This window comes from Colletotrichum fioriniae (genome assembly GCF_027942845.1).
Source record: "Colletotrichum fioriniae strain IMI 355084 chromosome Unknown scaffold_1, whole genome shotgun sequence".
In the NCBI taxonomy this organism is placed as follows: domain Eukaryota; kingdom Fungi; phylum Ascomycota; class Sordariomycetes; order Glomerellales; family Glomerellaceae; genus Colletotrichum; species Colletotrichum fioriniae.
Genome location: NW_027076837.1, coordinates 1,229,679 through 1,247,640, shown reverse-complemented (window position 1 = coordinate 1,247,640; position 17,962 = coordinate 1,229,679). Strand labels below are relative to the sequence as shown.

At 54.7% G+C, this 17,962-nt stretch overlaps 3 protein-coding genes across 3 annotated transcripts; 1 reads left to right on the top strand and 2 right to left on the bottom strand.

Annotated features, from left to right (window-relative positions):
* Nucleotides 1–183: 183 nt before the first annotated feature.
* Nucleotides 184–5,012, bottom strand: N0V96_000338 (uncharacterized protein; the record flags this gene model as incomplete). The annotated part of the gene is made up of 5 exons (XM_053195474.2): nt 184–494; nt 573–1,567; nt 1,634–3,825; nt 3,885–4,939; nt 4,994–5,012. 5 exons carry the CDS (start codon nt 5,010–5,012, stop codon nt 184–186), a joined length of 4,572 nt encoding a protein of 1,523 aa, XP_053047127.2.
* Nucleotides 5,013–5,914: 902 nt separating this feature from the next.
* On the top strand, nt 5,915–7,474 carry N0V96_000337 (uncharacterized protein; the record flags this gene model as incomplete). The annotated part of the gene is made up of 1 exon (XM_053195473.2): nt 5,915–7,474. The coding sequence occupies one exon, from the start codon at nt 5,915–5,917 to the stop codon at nt 7,472–7,474; it is 1,560 nt and encodes a 519-aa protein (XP_053047126.2).
* A 4,445-nt stretch (nt 7,475–11,919) lies between these two features.
* N0V96_000336 (uncharacterized protein) lies at nt 11,920–13,207 on the bottom strand (the record flags this gene model as incomplete). The annotated part of the gene is made up of 2 exons (XM_053195472.2): nt 11,920–12,933; nt 13,001–13,207. The coding sequence occupies 2 exons, from the start codon at nt 13,205–13,207 to the stop codon at nt 11,920–11,922; spliced, it is 1,221 nt and encodes a 406-aa protein (XP_053047125.2).
* Between the last annotated feature and the right edge of the window lie 4,755 nt (nt 13,208–17,962).

Below are 17,962 nucleotides of genomic sequence, written 5' to 3'. Positions count from 1 at the left end.
TCACTGAAAACATCCGAGGAGAGCATAACGCAGTTTGGAATGCACACTTCAACCAAGTTCGATGGGATATGTTCATGATCATCCGGATCTAAAAGTACAACAGCACACTCAACCAACTCTCATCCAAACGCCTCCAGCGAAGAACGAACAAGTATCCTCACGTCCCGACCCAAACAACGAAACCTACTTCTCAGCATCGCTACTCTCCTGAGCTGCGACGTCGAACCGTACTCGTCTCGGCCGCGGTGCATGCCGGGGCGGGAACAGCGACTGCCGGCCCGCCATCGGCGCCGGCTGAGTATCCCCCACGCCAGCCCCACCTGCTGCCGACGACGTCCTTCGCCCCGAGGGGACCCGGGCCGGAACGCTTCTCGGCATCAGGTCCGGATCAATCTCCGTCACTTCAGGGGTTTCGGTGCCAGGCGTCTGGACCGTCTCACGACTGATCCATCCAGTTCCGCGAGGCGCAATGCCGTCGTTGGGAAACAGCTCTTCTGCAAGACAAGGCAATTAGTAAATTGAATCACACTTTTATGTCGGTGATTAGTGTAGGCGCAATTAGGGGGACTCACCATTGATCATCGCCTCCACACGCCTCTCAAGATCCCGCCTCTGCGACTCGGTATCGCCGCCCCAGTACTCCGTCACACCAGGGAAGAACTCGGTCCTCCGGTCGTCACCAACATGATACGGCACCGAAAGCATCTGTGCCATCTGCGCCTGGCGGATCTCGTCCGCAGTGGGCTTCACGCTCTCCGCGAGCCTCGCCATCTTCGTCCGCAGCTCGTCCGCCTCGGCCTGCTTCCGCACCCCTTCGTCCGTCACGCTCCGCCGGATCTCTTCCTGCCGCTCTCTACTCTGCAGGTGCACCGGCCACCGGTTCACCGAGAAGAACTGCCGCTTCTTCTTCCCGCACCTACCGGGTGACGCCCAGTCCCAGATCCGCTCGCGGTGCAGCGTCATGAAGCGCTTGTCGTCCTGGCGCTGGAGGAACCATCGCGGCCGACTGGGCCACAGCGTCCCGTGGCCCCGCGAGAGCTCGTCGATGATGCCCTTGCGCACGACCTCGCGCGCTTCTTCCTCCGTCATCTCCTCCGTCCATGTCCCCGGTTCGCCCGCTTTTACGACGCTCTTGTACGACACCCGTGGCGTGACTGTGTCCTCCTCGCCGGCCCTGTCCCGCGAGAAGCTGCTGCCCCACATGCCCAAGATGTCCTGCAGCTGCGTCTTGCGGTACTTCCAGTCGTTGCCGTGGTTGAGACGCTGGTTGATGATGGGGAGGTTCGCGACACACCTGGCAAGCTCGACGCCGATGCGGTAGCCGAGGGACCAGAGGAGCTCCTTTGTCAGCGTGCGCGTCAGGTCGATCTCGCCCACCTTTGCGAAAGCCGAGGGCCATTCCCACGTGACGAATGGGTTTGGAACGTTCAGGCGGTGGTATAAGATCTTGTTGTAGTCTGTTTCTTGGGCCCAGTCTGTGCCTATGTCCCAGTTCATGCGGTGTTCTGGGTGCCAGTCATTTTTGGGTCGGCTGATCGAGACCTCGCCGATTTCTGAGCGTTCGTACCTAAGAAGTTTCGGTCTCTTAGTATCATGTCTCTCCATGCCTTCAAACGAGGTGAGCTGAACTTACGTGAGTCTTCCATATTCGGCCAGCACCTTACTGTACTTATTTACTAAATCTTCGGTGAAGTAATAATCGCCCGTTCGGATCCCAGCATTAAGAGCCCCGGCAACCTGCTGCAGCGTATTCTTGCGATCTTGCGCCGCAAAGAGACACACTTGGCTCGGCTCGTCCAGCAACGTCTGCATCCGCGCGACAAACACGTCAAAGTCGCGCCCCAGCTTCGGGAGCACCAACAGCTGAGCCTTGGCCGTCGTGGAGGGCCCACAGACGAACTTCAGCCAACTCCCCTCCCAATGTTGGAGGGGACGGCAGTGTCCGCCGTTCTTCTCCCGATGCGCGGCGAGGACCTCCTCCATGTCCCACGAGGGCGCCCCCTGGAACCCGTACTCGATGTTCTTGATCACGCCCTCGAGCATCATCCGCGGGTCTTTATTGTTTGCCCTCGTCAGCTTCTCGCGGAGGGTGCGCAGGTGATGGAAATCAGTCATTACCACCCTCTCGCTCTTCCTCATGAAGTTCCAGGGTGTGACGGGACCGTACAGCTGCTCGGGGAGCTTCACGGAGTCCTTGTCGATCTCCATATCCTCCAGCATCTTCTCGTGGGTACGCACCGTCTGTTTCCACAACGTATACGCGCGGTCGCGGTGGGCCGCCTGCATCTGGTTATGCCAGTACGTGATACCGAGCGGGTCAAGCTTCGTCCCCGGCGGCGGCGCCTTGACGGAGTGAGGCTTGTACACAATATCCCGCTTCGCATCAGCCAGCGCAGCCGCCTTCTCCCTCTTGGTGAGCGGCAGCACCAGTTTCCGAAAGGGGCTCGCGAGCGCCACGTTCTCCTCGCTATTGAAATGCGAGAGACACTGCTGCAGCGCCGCGCGCTTCGCTCCTCGAAAACGGGCAAAGCGCTGCTGCGTCTCGCCCTCGGGGTAGAATTTCTGCAACTTGCGCGTCTTGCCCTCGTACTCGTACGTGTTGACCTCGCCGCCGACGTACTCGTCCATGAGGAGGTAAAAGTTGGCCTCGCCGTGGAGCTCGTCCGAGGTCGTCTCGGGCCCTCCCTTCATGCACTTGCCGAACCACTCGTCTTCCGTGACCGCCATGTTGAAGTCTGGCTGGTATCCGAACCTCTGTCCGCGGTCTCCCGAGCCGGGCGTCTCGTCGCTGTTCGGGTCCGCCGCCCACACGAGGTTGCCGTCCTCGCGGAACCACTTGAGAAACGCCATCCGCAGCAGCGGTCCGGGGATCTGGTAGTCGACGTCCTGGACGGACTCGGGCACGCGGTGCAGGAGGTAGCGAGGCCGCACGGGATCCCTGGCCCTCTTCTCGACGACGATATCGCGCCCGTCGAGCAGGGGCGGCAGCCGCGTGCTGACGGAGCTCATTTTGGGGAAATCGATGACGAGCTTCTTCTTGCCGTAGTGGTGCTCTTCGAAGAGCGCGTGAGTGCGCAGCATGGCAATCGCCTCGCGGACGTCAACGTACCAGTCCTTTTCGGTGACGCCGTCCATGCGGATGCAGTGTTGCAGGAACTCGCCAATCTCGGCAAACTTGCGCTCCCAGCCGAGCGTGCGGTCAATGTCCTCGTCCGCGAGGAAGTTTTTGATGCGGACGAGCTGGAGTTTGGGCGCGTGGACGCGCCAGCCCTTGTAGTCGATCATGCGTAGGTCCTCTTCCGTGGTGGCGGGGTCTTGCCTGAACCAGTTGATGAGCCACTGGCTGTCGTAGGGTTTGCTGCGGAGGTCTTCAGAGGTCTCGCCGTCGTTGGCGGTGGCAGTGGCAGCAGTACTATCGGCATCTTCGGGTTCGGTGTCGATCATATCGACGTCGGAGGCCTCTGATGCGGTGCTAGGCGATGTGGATTCGGAAACATAGATTTCCCGAGCGGGTGTGAAGATGCGAGGGGGTTGTGTCGACGGCGGTGCGAGGGCAGATTTTCTCACGAGATGACTGCCGCTTCCAGATCGATTTGCGGGTATCTGATGTGGGGTGGATGATGATGTGTCGGTGACAGTGGTATAGGGGGCAGTCGTTTCATCGCGCGGAGGCGTTCTCCTGCTGTCGAGAACGAAAGGAGGTATCACGGGACCGTGGGGCTTTGGAGGCGACTCAGTGACTCCTGAGAAGCGAGCAGAAGTTCGTCCGTCTTCATCGCCTCCAGGCATTCGTTCGGTGGTAGTCGGACGGCTTGTCTTGGGTGGCTGACCTCTCTGCGTCAGCTTCATTCTCAAAGGCAACTCCTTTGGTCTATCCGACTTACGCGTAACCGTGAACCTTTTCGGTCATTATCTTTCTGACTGCTTCGAGAACCCTCGCCTCGAGTAGATGTTACTGTCTTTGATTTAGACTTTGTCCGAGTCCGAATAGTCGTGGCCAAGGCAGCTAACGCACTCGGGGGCATCCTTTCACCCTCTGAATTTTCTCCTTCCCCTTCCTGAGCCGAGCCATACTCGCTATCTTCCTCCTCGTCTTCCTCTTCATCATCCTCGTCGTCTGGTGCAGAGTTTCGTTCAGGATGCTTGTACTTCTTCGATCTCCTGATGAATTGGTTGCTGCTGTAATAAGGGTCAAAGGTTTGCGGCCACTTCCAGTTGCCAGGGTTTTCGCGAGCACGCCACTCCGTCGTGAAGGGGTTCCTGGGTGCCTCTCCGCCCTCGGCAGGGGCTCGTGGTACTGTCTCAGGCTGGACCGGCTCTTCGTCGACAAGGAGGCTCGACTGACCTGCGTACGTCGAAGGACCGTAGGTGCCTTGGGGTCCGTCTAGATACCCAGTGGGATCCGGGCCGCCAATGCCCTCTCTCTCTTCTCCTGTACCATAAGCGGGACGGCCCTCGCCTTCCATAAAGCCAAACTCGGTTCTCATCTTTGCTGCGACGGCTTCGATCTCGGCCCGGGAGAAGTTGGCGCCCTCAAAGCCCAGGGCCTTGGCCCACCTATCGAGATCGTCGCCGCCTTCGACAATCTTCCTGAGCATGAGATCTCTCTGCCAGTCTTCTGATCCTCGGCTGTCTTCTTCGGCTGCCTTGGCTTGCGCGGCGAGATCCTCGACGCCCTGTTCTTGGGCCAGACCCCAACGAGCGCCTCCGAGGTCTGCATCTTGAAGCCACTCGTAGCGTTGACCGTACAGACTTGCCATGAGCCCACGGAAGTCCACATTGCTATGAAGAATCGCATCGATCTTGCGTGTGGAGATGAGCGTCTCGATGTGTTCAAAGAGGCGATGGGGCTCTGGGTTTTCGAGTGCGAGCCGTGTAGCTTCCCACGTATCCGAAGGGAACCTGTGATATTGCCTCCTGACCATATCGGCCAGTTCAGCTACATTATGGTCAGATTGCGGACAGTATGATGCTGGCATAGGGTAACACTTACGCATCCTTGCTTGCGCCATCCTGGCTGCCGTTGCTTGTGGTCACTCAGCGCGCGATTGTCAGACTTATCGAAACAACAACGGTAAAGGTAAGGGAACAACAACCCAGGATGAGGGGCAACTAGAACGCCGGTTCTGAAGAGAAAAAAGCCCAAGCTTCCAGGTAAATAAGAGCTGTGACGTTGAACGCAACTATTTGAGAAGAATGGTCACCTTGCACAAGACAGAGACATTGGGGAGAAAAACCTGACAAAAGGAACGAAGAAGTTTGAGAAAGCAGAAAGTTGAAGGGGGACTCAAGTTTCCACCCAGACATGCGAAACACTTCCATTTTACGATTTCCAAAGAGTCTGATGGATTTCCTCAATGACTTACCCCGTCGCATTGTGGCTGACCCAAAGAGCGCATCACAAGGAGGCATTGCGGGCTTTCCATGCGGCCACAAAGATATCTAACAGCGACAACAAAGAAAGGCAACCTACAGAGGGAGGAAAGGGATAAATGGTCAATGTTTCAACAATGCATTCGGGACGTGATATTGCATTGCCTGTTCCGGTCGTGCTCTCTCGCTAGAATGGGTTTTCTATTTGCGACAGAGCAACATGGGTTGTTTCTTTGTCGCCAGGCTGTTTTGCAGTTGTCGCAACAGTAGCTCTACCTGATCTTGTCGCGAAGCTGCGAACCCTGGCAACTATGAACTGAATTTTGAGGCCAGACATTCGGATGTTGACAGGTCGCATCTACCGAGGATGGTTTAGGCAAGAAATTTGAGTTCTCTCCTATCTTCTCTGAGCAATGGGCTTCCAAATGGCAGAGTCTCAAAAGTAGAAAAGGCTTTCGCAGACTTCTGCAAGTAAAGCAATGCAGCAAAGACTTGTTCCTTCTTCCGCATCAGGAACCTTCTCCCCTTGACGACAAGAACAATGTCTCGTCAGCAGAGTCCCGATGATTCTGGCTCCGACGACGTGGATGCTCCTATTCGCGACTCGTCTGCCACCACTTTGCAGCCCTTACAGCTAGAGCCTAGCTCAGCCCATGCCGACGATGGCAATCACGAGGAGGCCGATATGTGCAGCCCGAAAGAATTTGCCCGTCGTTTGGAAGTCGAAGCCCATGAACGCTATCTCAACGAGCAGATCCGCATAGAGCTGGAGACGCAAGAACGCGAGGCTATGTGGCATCGCCGAATGCAAGCCGAGAGTCTCAACAACCCCTACACTTCCCAAGCACCATCCCAAACACCGCCTCTCGTCATCGGCGCACCGCTGGGCAAGAATCTCACCGTCTTAGAAGCCGCGCGCCGCCTCGTCGTTCAATGGGAAGCAATCCACGAGTCCACACTGTCGTCAAACCCAGATGCCGCCGGCCCCATCCTCGAAGGACTAACACAAGCCCGCGCCCAACTCGATGCCCTCACAGCTCACCAACAACGGCATCACGGAGAAGAAGACACACACATTCCTCCCCTAGACCTAGACGAAGACTCAGCAACAACACCCCTAAACTCGCTCCAAGCACACAAGGACCAAGCCATCACCTCCAGAGTCAAATTCCTCACAGACTCCCTCTCAGACTCCTCCTTCCCGCCAGAGCGCGCCAACATCACCGCCGCAATCTCCCTCTACCGCGCCTCCCGCATCCCCTACTCGGCCAACTGGGCCCTCATCTACGCGGGCCAACTCGTCGACTTTGCGCCAACTTACGCCTCCTTCACTGCCGACCGCGCCGACCGCCTGGCCCGGTATAGCTGCCTCCACGGCAAAGGGTGGCTCTGGATCGAGCCGCCCCTGGCCCGCGATGCTGGCGGCGGCCCCTCACCGTTCTTCTCCGCGCGCAAGAGTACCTTTCTCCCGGAGACGGACTCGGCATACGACATGGGCCACTATAGCGTCACCATGTCGTTCCGCAGGATGAAGTCCCTCGCGTACTGTGGCGCGGCGAAGCCGCTGCTGAGGAGCATGGCCGTGTCCAAGAAGAGGAAGCACGAGGAGCGTAACGACAACGACGAAGAAGCGGCGGTGGTGAACTTGAAAGACTGGCCAGTCGTCGCCGAAAACCAAGAATACGACGACCTCGACGCCGCTTCAGACTCGGACCTGCCGCGCTTCCCTCCTCGCTGTGTCAGAAGGCCCAAATCGCCCGCGCCATCCTCCTCCTCCTCCTCCTCCTCCTATCGGGCAGGTATAAAACCCCCATCCGCCCTCCGCCGCAACCGCCCCTCGCGCCACCCACACATGGCCCGCGACCCGTCCGCGCCAACCCTCCACTTCCGCACCCTCCTCGACAGCGGCGCCACCTTGCCGATGCTCTACAACCGCGACGCCCGCGCTCTGGGCATCGAGCGCGGCTCCTACGCCGCAGTCTCCCGCATCTCGATTGAGACGGCCTCGGACACGGTGGCGACCTGGCTGTACGAGATGGAAGTCGCCGTCGTGGACACGGTCACATGCGAGCCCCTCGTCTCAGCGTCGTCGCCCGTCTAGCCGGCGGAGGAGCCTATGCTCGGTGGTATCACGCTGGTGATGGTGCGCGGTTCACCCAAGGCCGGGTCGTTCACGTCGCCGAACGGGGAGGCGGGAGCGGTAGCCGAGACTAGCAAAGCCGGCAAGACGACGTTTCTGGAAAAGGCGACGAGTTTGGTTGATATCGCCGAGGGCCGCGATTACGGCCGGCTTTCTGGGCTTTTGCCGTTTAAAGTGTGTTATGTACAGAGTACGCCTGGTCTGCGGACGATTTGGATGGGCGAGGACCGGCGCGATGTCTTGGGTGCGCATCGGATGCCCGGGCAGATGCGGTGGGCCCCAGGGACGGGGAAGGTGTGCGACCCGGGTCATCCAAGGGAGGTGTGGAAGACGTTCTGTCGAGATGATGAGGGGAGGCCCGCGGTGCTTCGTATGGAACATGATGAGGCGGTGGTGGTCTCTGGTTATGGGGAGAAAGGGGCGAGTTTGGTTGATGTTGAGGAGAAAGGGTGGAAGGGACGGAGTGAGGTTACAGTCACGGATAAGAAGGGCGTCAGGGTGAGGCATGTCATTGAGCCTAGGACATTGGATTCGCAGCGAGAGAAGCAACGTAAGAAAGTTAGATTGTTTGTGTAGGTCTTTAGGTAAGTATTACGGAGAGTTTGATAAGTTGATGCTGGAAGCGTCCATATCCCGTAACCCTCGTATATTCCGCTCAACATGAGGTACAACTTATTACCAGCGATGAAGACGACAGTGAAGCTGACGAAGCCTGGTCAAGACACACGCGAGGCTCAGTTTCGCAAGTCTCGACATGTTTTACCTCATCTTTCGGTGCCAGCTGAGAACTCTACTGTCGAACTAAGACTGGGAGTTTTGACATACTTGACTCTGTGCTACCAACTTTCAACTTACAAGACAATATCAAGACGAATACAAACATCTCGACCGCATCAAGTCCAAACCTCTCACCTCCAAGTTCCAAGATGACATGTGAAAACGCGGCTGGACGTCAAAAAACAGGCAGAATCTCGCATAACCATCTATCGAAAAACCACCTACCACCACACCCTATATCAAGCCCTCCAATATCTCTCCCCATCCCAATCACGAAATCTCGATCCCTTCAACATCGAATTCTCAAAACCAAGTTGAGCCAATCCCCCCTTCCCTGCTTTCCTGTCTTCCCATGATCCATGCCCATGAAGCATGTCAAAATCCCAAAACACCATTCCCAGTAAGAAGAAACAGCACCACCATCAAGACTTCTTGGATGATCCCAGCCTTCTCAAGGCAATAGCATGAAAAAACAACCCAGAGACAAAAGTCCAATAAGATCAGACGAACGGGATCGAACCATGTGTGAAATATGGAAATACACATCAATCATCTCATCTCATCTCATCTCACGCGCGTCCAACCCGTAAAAACGGTTCAGCACGGCTCTCGTTGAACAACGAATATCCCCGTCCCGCAAAGTCTCTCAACCTCTCAAAGATCCAAGGCCCGAAAAGGAAAGGAGTCCATAATCCGGGATCCCCCCAACCCTTCCCGCCGTCACGCTCCGGCAGCCCCGGGTGGATTAGATTTTTTACTTCTGGATCCCGCGTCATGTCTATGATGTCCCGAATGTGACTCACCACCACCATTAACCTAACCTCGAATATCGCCACAAATTTTTCAAGGCGCAAACCCAGCGTTGATCCAGGACCAAAAAACGGTCGGTAGTCAATGAGAGGTCCAGGCTGAATACAAAGGATTCCCGAAGCGCACATCCCGCGCCACATAGCCAACGCATCACTCATTCAAAGTCACCCCCTTGCTTCCCCCCAACCCCATTGCATAGAAGCCGTCAATGCGCAAACAATAATCCCGCTCTCTCGTCGCAGGGCGAACCCCCGACGACGTGAAAGGTGACAGAGAGAGAAAAAAAAAGGGGGAGGTTGGAATCTTGAACATTGAAATGTCAAGGTGCGTTTACAGTATTCGTAACTATTCGCAACATTGTACGGATATCCTCTGGTTGTCCTTTCTGAGTCCAATACTGACAAGTGGGAAAGATAGTCCCAGGAATGATAAAACCATGACAATTCTCACCATTTGCAACACAGCCCATCGAATTCACGAGTAGTTTACGGATACGAAGGGCTTTTTTCAATCCTTACCTCAGCCAACCTTTTCAGAAGAAAACGCTCACCGACAAAAAAAAAAAGGTCTCCCTGAGACATACGTTCCTTCCAACCGTTACACAAAAGGGAGAAACATCACCACCACCACCACCACTAGGTACCAACACCAAAGCAAACCCTAACAATCCCAACTCAAATCCCACGTATCCTCAAATCTCCAACCTCCCCTTTATCTTTCTACCAAGAATCCCAACCCAAGTAAGCCCATCCAGCAAACAAACCTCACAGACACCAGAAGCCAGGAAAAACCATGCCCCATGCCCCATGCACAGCTCACATCCCGACCCCCGGCCCCCAATTAAGCCCAATGGGAAAGTCTACAAGTACCTCCGTACCTTCCCATTTCCCTGCATTGAACGCCTTAGGTAATCTTGTACAAAAGTAACCTACCTTACCTTCCAACCAGGTATCTACTCCCACTCCTCCCCCCTAAAAAAGGCTTAGCCCCTCGCCTCGAATGTCTCTTCGCCATGTTCACTCCCAACCAAGCGAAAAATGTGCTAACTCATAAAAATTTCAGACGAAGATCAATCCAATCCAATCAAAGCAAGCTTTTTCCCAGGTTCAGATGAACATACACCTTACCTTAAGATTCTCCCGAGGAAAGCAGAGTGAACGATGGATTATCTACGCATTTTCATATAATCCACAACTGACGGAAACCATCATGTCAAGAGTTGAACGTCGGTCCTGCACGAGGGCGGACACGTACCACCTACACCCAACTCAAGTAATAATCGCGTACGGAGTACTCCAACAAGCCCAACACACAAAAGTGACAAAAAACCCCCCATTCAACATCACTCGCATAATGAGTGACATGCCTTATCCCAACGCATAAGCCTATATCATCACAAAAAAGTCCAATAGTAGGCCTCCCGCCGCTCCATCCCGCGTGCAGCGGGAAAAACCACTAATGCAACAGCTATGATTAGTCCGGGAAGGGGGGCAGGGGGGATGGATGTGGGTGGGCAATTCATTTCCCATGTGGGCTTCCAGGGAGCTCGACCCTCCCCCACCATTGTGTGTAACCATCACGGACCGTGTCACACACAGAGGCCCAGCACCAGGCTACCAGCCAAGCCATATTCATATTCATCATTGAGAGACTTCATCACAGGACACAAACACAGAGACATGGCACGCAACAGTTGAGACCAGAGAATATGACGAAAAAGTAGCAGAGAATTTTTACTCTTTTTTTTGTGCCTTTGTACAACTACCTTACACATAAGGGAGTCCAAATGCGGGTATACGAAAGTCTCGAGGGCTCTCGCCCCCCAGCTGGGTAGGGGAAACCGTATCATGGTCGTCCCCCATTTCCTTCTCTCCATCCAGAAATTTCCTTCTGGTCATCGAAAGAGAAAAAAATCCAGCCTTGTCTCCAAAAGTAACGTGCGGACCAGAAACCGATTCCATGGGTATCCCTCTGTATTCTTTGTCGGCCAATTAGGGGATATCCGGCCGACAATGATCAAAGAAAAAGGAAACAATCTGTCCACCACTCTCGAAATGGTTGATTCCAAGGTGCGAAAAAAGCAAACCGGTCAGGAGGTGTTCGTGTGCTCAGTGGCCGCATGTTTCCCTTCCTTGAGCGAGTCCGAGAGTTCTTTTCCCATCAGGTTAAAGTCCATCGAGGTCCCACCAATCCGTCGAAAAAAATCCACTTTGCTTCTTTTTTTTTCCTTCCATCAAGAATTCCCATTCGGGTCGAATCTCATCCTGAGACCCTACAATTTGACCTTCGCTGGTGTCCCTTCATTGGTTTGTTGTGAATGGGTCGGGGGTGTCGATATCTCGTCGCCCGGATCCAACTTCAATTACCGGGAAGGATGACCGCTGTGATTCCAATCCTTCACCCTTCCTGGGGTGACCATCTCGCGAACGTAAAAACTCTTCGTTGGGGTGTGTGTTGTGTATGTAATAAAAAGCCGCTGAATGCTGTTGAGGAAAAAAAAATAACTCGGGGGTTGTTTGGGGTATGATCCGTATTCCTTTTTTTGGGACACTTCTGCTGAGTGAAAATGGACTTTGTTGCATAAAAATCAAATCGCTCGATGCCATGACGTGTTGATGAAAAAACCATTCTGTATGCATGCGGCAAACAATCTTTTTTTCCTTTTTAATCCACTTCCTGGGAGGTCGCTCAATTGCCCTGCCACGGGTATAATGAGGGGAAAGCTTCGATTGCCCGTATCGTAGCGTTGGTTCGCTGTGTGGGACTCCGCGGGGCGGACCGACAAGTCGGTCACGGGTTCGACTCGTGTTAGTCGACGTTTAGGCCATGTGGTGGCCCGTCGTGTGTTGGTGTACAAAGGGGGCGTATTGCTGCTGCACTTGTTGTTGCGCATACGCCGCTGTGTTGGGTTGCGGCGTCGGGGTGACCGGACATCTCGGCGGCATAGGGTATGCGTCCTTGTTAACGGCTCCGTATGCGGCGCCATCGGGGGTGATGGGGGGAGTCATGTATCCTTCCACTACTCCTGCGACAGCTCCGTGGCCTTTGTGGGGGGTGCTGTAGATGTTTGAGTGTTTTGAGGCGGACTCAGAAGGCGGACTCGGAGGGACCCCCGACTGGGCTCGCGCGATGCTAGCTTGGTGAGCCATGAAGGACGCAAGCTTCTTGGCGACGCCAGAGAAGTGTGATGATGAGTACTTCCTCGCGAGGGCAACGGAGGGGCTGTGCAGGTGTTGAGAGAGAGTCAGCAGGGTAACGTTCTCAACGTGGTCCCACTCTCCATCGTTGATCTCGGGCTCGCCAAGGATTGCTCTTGCCAAGGCGAGAGATGAGCGAGCCATGATGGAAGGCTTGGTGGAGACGAAGTCGCGGTGGTACAGGGCAATCTCGCAGATGTAGGCGGCCATGTGCTCAACCTCGACCTTGTCATGCTCCTCAGCGACGATGAGCTGAGTGAAGAAGTCGACGGTGGGGTGGCCAATGGTCCACTCGAGGGTGTTGAGGACGTGCATCTCCATCTGGGTGAACATGCCGGCGTCGTACAAGCCACAGCACATGTTGTTGAGCTCGTGGATCTGGGGCACACGGTCCTTCTTGTCACCGTACTTGGCGGCAATCAGGAGAGCGGCGCATCCGACAAGCTGGTAGTGTTGCTTGTAGACGACACGCTTTGAGCAGTACCGGTCGAGGAGGTTGACAGTAAGGAACAGAGTCTCGGGGAGGAGGGCGAAGGCGGCATGGGCTTCGATGAGAAAGTCGATGAGGTAGGGTCTCATGTACCATTGGATCTCTCTTTGCATGTCGATGAGATTGGCATCAGGCATCGTCTCATCCTGAAGTCGGGTGTCAGTCAAGCTCAATCAAATCGAGACCAGTGTGGCTCCTTCCTCTCATTCTTACCTCCATGTGCCTCATGTGCTTCATGATATCCTCCAAGTACTCGTCACCAGCTATCCGGGAAAGCTCGCTGGCAATGATCTCCTGCCGTTGCCTCGCGATCATCTTGGCGGCGTCCCGAGTGCCCATTCGTGGCCGTTGGGGTTCGTCGTGGTCCTCTGTGAAGAAGGTAGGATCGGAGTGCTGCTGTTGTTGTTGGTAGTACGCCATTTTGAATTGTGATGTGGTGAGACGAGGGCGGGTGTAAGGGGGGTTGGCTGACGGGTCGAAGTTCCGAAACGGGAAAGAATGACGATTAAGTTCTCCAGGAAGCTTTTTTTGGTGGTCGGAGACGGAAGGACGTGAAAAAAGAAACGGTTAAAAAAAAAAAGAGGTCTTCAGAATCGGTGCTGTGAAAGAGTGGAATAGCGCAACCGAGAGATTAGAATATTAGTATTAGAAGGAGCGTGTTGAAAGCGAACAGGGTCCGGCAAAAGAGTGACTGTGGCTGGATGAGAAGCCGAAATGATGCGAGACCGAGTTCCTCGTGTGAGATTGACGGACGGAAAGGTGGCCGGGAAACTGGCCGTTTATGAGAGGTCGAGTGGATGGCTCTAAAAGAAGAGAGAAGATCGGGTTAGCTCGCGGTTCGTTCAGACGATTGCAGGCTCTCTAGTAAGCCTAGAGCAGTGGACGAGGTGAGACAAGCAGCTGTTCGAAAGTTGACGACGGGCGCGATGAAGGAGCAACCGGCTTCTGTAAATACCGCTTGGTGCCGATCCAAAGGGGGCAGATCTCGAACTCGGGTAGCGCCGCCCTGATTCGACCAGTGGGTGGTGGGGAGATAGGTTGGCACGACAGGAGATGGAGAATCATCTAGATTGGCGTCTCTTGACGGGGGGAGCTAGGCAGTGAGAGGACCGTAGGGGAGGAAGGGAGCGAGTAGAGGGCAAAGGTTCAGGAACTGGGGAGGGAAAAGGGCAGGCGTGTGAAGTGATGGCGAGGCTTACCGCCACGGTGTGTGTGCAACTTTGACTGTCAAGACAGACGAAATTGAGACAATTCCTGAGGATTGGATTGGGGGAGCGACGAATGAACGTATCCCCTCGAGCTATCCTGACCTCGGACTGGTGGTGGTTTTGGATTCTTGGTAAAATGTGGGGGGAAACTTTGTGTACGTGGATCGCTGAGTAGATATACCACAACGGCACGCAAAAGCTGTGGAGGGAGGAAAGATGTGAGGTTTAGAAGCTGGGCTCTTGACAGAGGTGGTAATGTGAAGGGGATGACTTGTAGTGGAGATGGTGGTGAACGGAGAAAGCTCTGGGTAGGGGAAAGTTTGGAAGATGGAGACGAAGGTTCATCCCGTCATCAGGCTGGATTGAACAGGGCGGGTGGGTTGATGGTGGTGATTAGGCAGGCCAGGCGCACATCTTCATCTGAATTGCATTGTTAAACGTACCTTTTCACAGACGGTGCCCGAAGGACAAAAAGGGATGATCTATAATCCTGATGGGATCATGTATGAGATGTTCTCGACGATTTGACAAGCCTCGAGAAAGCAATGGTGAACCAGGAAGATTCGCCTATGATTTTTCTTTCCTTGTCGAGGGAACCTGAGATTGGGAATCCACGAGGACGAAGAATCGGGCTTCTGGAGAACGGGGTTGCTTGAGAAGCTTTGGGGCCGACACAATCCAAGATCGCAAAGGGGCTCTTGGAAGGGAATGAGGGCGGGATGGCAGGCCGGCGGAACGAAAGGGAGCTTTCGTGGTAGTCGTCGGAGGGCCGAAGACGGGTGTGTGGGTTGTTGGGTCGTGGGAGTTGCACGTCTGAGTCGAGTTCCTTTGGTCGTCGTCGAGGCGAGGAATTCTTCAGGGGGTGGGTTTGGTTGGACTGGTCGTCGCGGGAAGGGCGAACGGTCGGGAGAGGGATGCAAGGAACGGGAGGGACGTGGGAGTCTTTTTCTTGTCTTGTTTGATGAAAGAGAGTGTAGAAAATACCAATCAAGGTCTTCTTCACTATATCTTTAAACCGAGTTCCAGTCTCTTTTCTCTTTGTTGCGGTGTCCTGCTCTCTTGTGGCTTTTCCGGTCACACTCTGCAAGCTCGAAAACCTGGGAATTGGCGAACCGTTTCCAAATGTCGAGGATTGTCGGGGAGTTAATGGGAGAGGAAAGGGGGCGTGTGCAAGACGAAGCTGGTTCGACCTTGACAGCTTTGGGCGTAGTTGGTGGTGGTGGGTGGTGGTGAGTTGGGAGTCGAGGGAGACGAGTCGGTTCAGTCAGGGAGGGGACGTCGCCAGATTAAGTCTTCTCTCTTTCTCCTACCTTCCTCTTTTTTCCTATTCTCAATTGGGGGGGAAGAGGATTAGAGAATGGAAAGACCCTTTATTCGTTTTCGGCGAGCAAAGGAGTCAGGAAGGACTGTCTTCGGGGAGAGGAAGAGGAGGGAATGAATGGATGGGGAGGGACGAGGAGGAGGAGAGAAGGGGGAGGAGAGGGTAGGTAAAGGGTTGGAGGAGGGCCGAGGAGATGAAAAAGGATTGGAAGAGAACCAAGGTGTTTTAACAGGCCGGCCGGTCGAGTACTGCGGTACTGCGGTACGTCTGGGGCTCCTACTATGCAGTAAGTTGGGAGGGAAGACGAAGGTACTTTGGGGCCCGCTGATGGATGGGTACATGGACCAAGTACCTACGTAAATGTGCAGCTTTGGCCCTTTTTCTGAGGATGTGTGTGTGGGCGGGAGGTGCGAATGTTGGGCCGAGGTGGGTGTGTATCTCGCGCCTGCCTAGGTATTCCTTGATGGTTATTACGGTACCTTCCTGTCTACTGCATAGCATGTGTGAGAGACATAGAGAGAAGGGGCAGGAGAGAGGGGGGCCCGGGATGAACGAGGGAGGCACGGGAAGGAAAGAGAGAGAGACAGAGACAGAGACAGAGAGGAGAAGGGGGAACGGGAAGGGTGAGGTGGAGAGGAACCTGAGAGGAAGAGAGGAAGGAGGAGGGGTGTGTAAGAGACGGGAGCAAGTGCGAATGAGCTGGTGGTCCTGGTGCGAAATACTCGGTACGAAGTACTTCCAATGCTGCTGGTGCTGGTGCTGGTGCTGGTTTTGGTGCCGACCCAAGTGCAAGTGCAAAGTCCCCCCAGGTGGATCCCAGGGAACGGCACGGTACTTTCCATTGCCGCCGCTCTCGCATACACAGTCAAAGTATCTTGTCATGATATTGACAGGGAAGAGCCCAGGCTAGACACAGGGGAGGGGAGAGACTGGGGGAAGAGTGAATGACGGGAAGGTAGTTCTACACGTAATGTATAGTATAAAGCTACATGGAATAAACGTACCTTTTCTCCAAGACCGCCTGTCCTAGTATCCGTATAGCTTCCTGATCTCTGTATGGCCTGTGTTCTGCTTGCTGAGGTTACTATTGCTGCTGGGCTGATGCGCCTTTTGCTACTTTAGATGCTGGCTGAGGGACACAACCAGGAAATCCAGCAGACGACTACTGTATGAATACCTCAGGTCAGCAATTACGCTCCATATGAAGCACGAAATCAACGAAATTGAGGTTGCTCTCTGCGTCTGTCGAATGTCTCTTGCTGTATAGCCTGTAGCCCGCCGCAGTACGTGGTATTACTTGCCTGTATGTATGGAATCCGCATACGTTACGTATACCAAGGAACGGACTGGACTGGACACTCACTTTACTTGCAATGAGCCGACCCTCTTTCTTCCTTGCAGATGTGCCCTGCAAGTGCAGCTGCGCGAAGCAGGCTGAGTGAGGTTCCTTGCCGACCACCAGCACCAGCACAATGCTGTCTCTGTTCTGTCTCTACTTCTTCTGCCTGCCGCCGTGATTGATGCCTTGGTACGGAGTACCTACCTAATAACGAAGCCCGCAGCGAGGGAAGAAGCGAGGGATGAGGATGACTGCGTCTACGGAGTCGGTATACAATCCAATTGTCGACACCGCTCGCCGCTCGCCTGCCTGCCTGCTTGCTTGTTCTGTCGACTGCCTCCTCTCTGACGATTGTCTGATTGTCTTGTCTGTCTTGTCCAAGCACGTTTAACAAGTACGGTGCGGCCCTGCTGCTCTCCGTGCCTTTCGTCGTGTCTCTTGTCTTATCTCCCGGTCGTCTGCGCGCCACCCCCAGCAAGCCGAATGCCTGTCGACAGCGCCGCCCGCCGAGAAAGGTGAGCAGTACCTTTTCTGCTCAAGTGGATCGTCAGGAAGTGTTAGAGTGAGTGAACCGGCCGTCGATTGGATACGTCTGGTGCTTGTGGTGCGTCGTGGTGGTGCGCAACAGCGCAGCAGCAGCAGCAGCTCCTGGCGAGCTTTGGTCCTATTTTGGCCTGGTACACCCCCGCGAGACCTTTGACACCCTTTCTCTTCTCCAAATAATACAGGGCGACAGGGCAAGGTAGGTACCGTACAGAGCTCCAGTGGCAGTGGTGATAATCCGTAACCGTAGGCTGGCTGGCCGGTAGCAATGCCAATTCGAAATATCAAATGTCCGGTTTTGTGCAGCACCTCCGCGCGCGTTTTCCTTGTTCTCGAATAATGCTTGGGCTTAGCGCAGCTTGGTACCAATGTGCCTTTGCTTATCCTCAAGACTGGAGCCTTTTCTGTGTCTGCCTCTGTTTCTTTGTGTGTCCGAGAATATGATGCGTTTCCACGTAAGGTATCACCCATAAGATACGGCCCGCAGGAGGAAGCAGTAGCTTGTACGGGACAAGGTTCGGCAGGAGGCGTCAAGACTTCAAACGAACAAAGCCAACGGATCGAGGTTCTGAGGCGAGAGGGAAGGGGATTGGGAGGCAATGGGGCAATGTAATTCGACGGCGCCAACCAGTTCGATGAAAGGAACGGCCTGATGGACGGGGTGCACTGGGCTGGTCGAAGCAACCAACACCTACAATGCTTTTGCTGATGCTGATGCTAGTGCTAATTGTTGCGGCTGCTCAGGAGTGAAGCAGACCAGATAC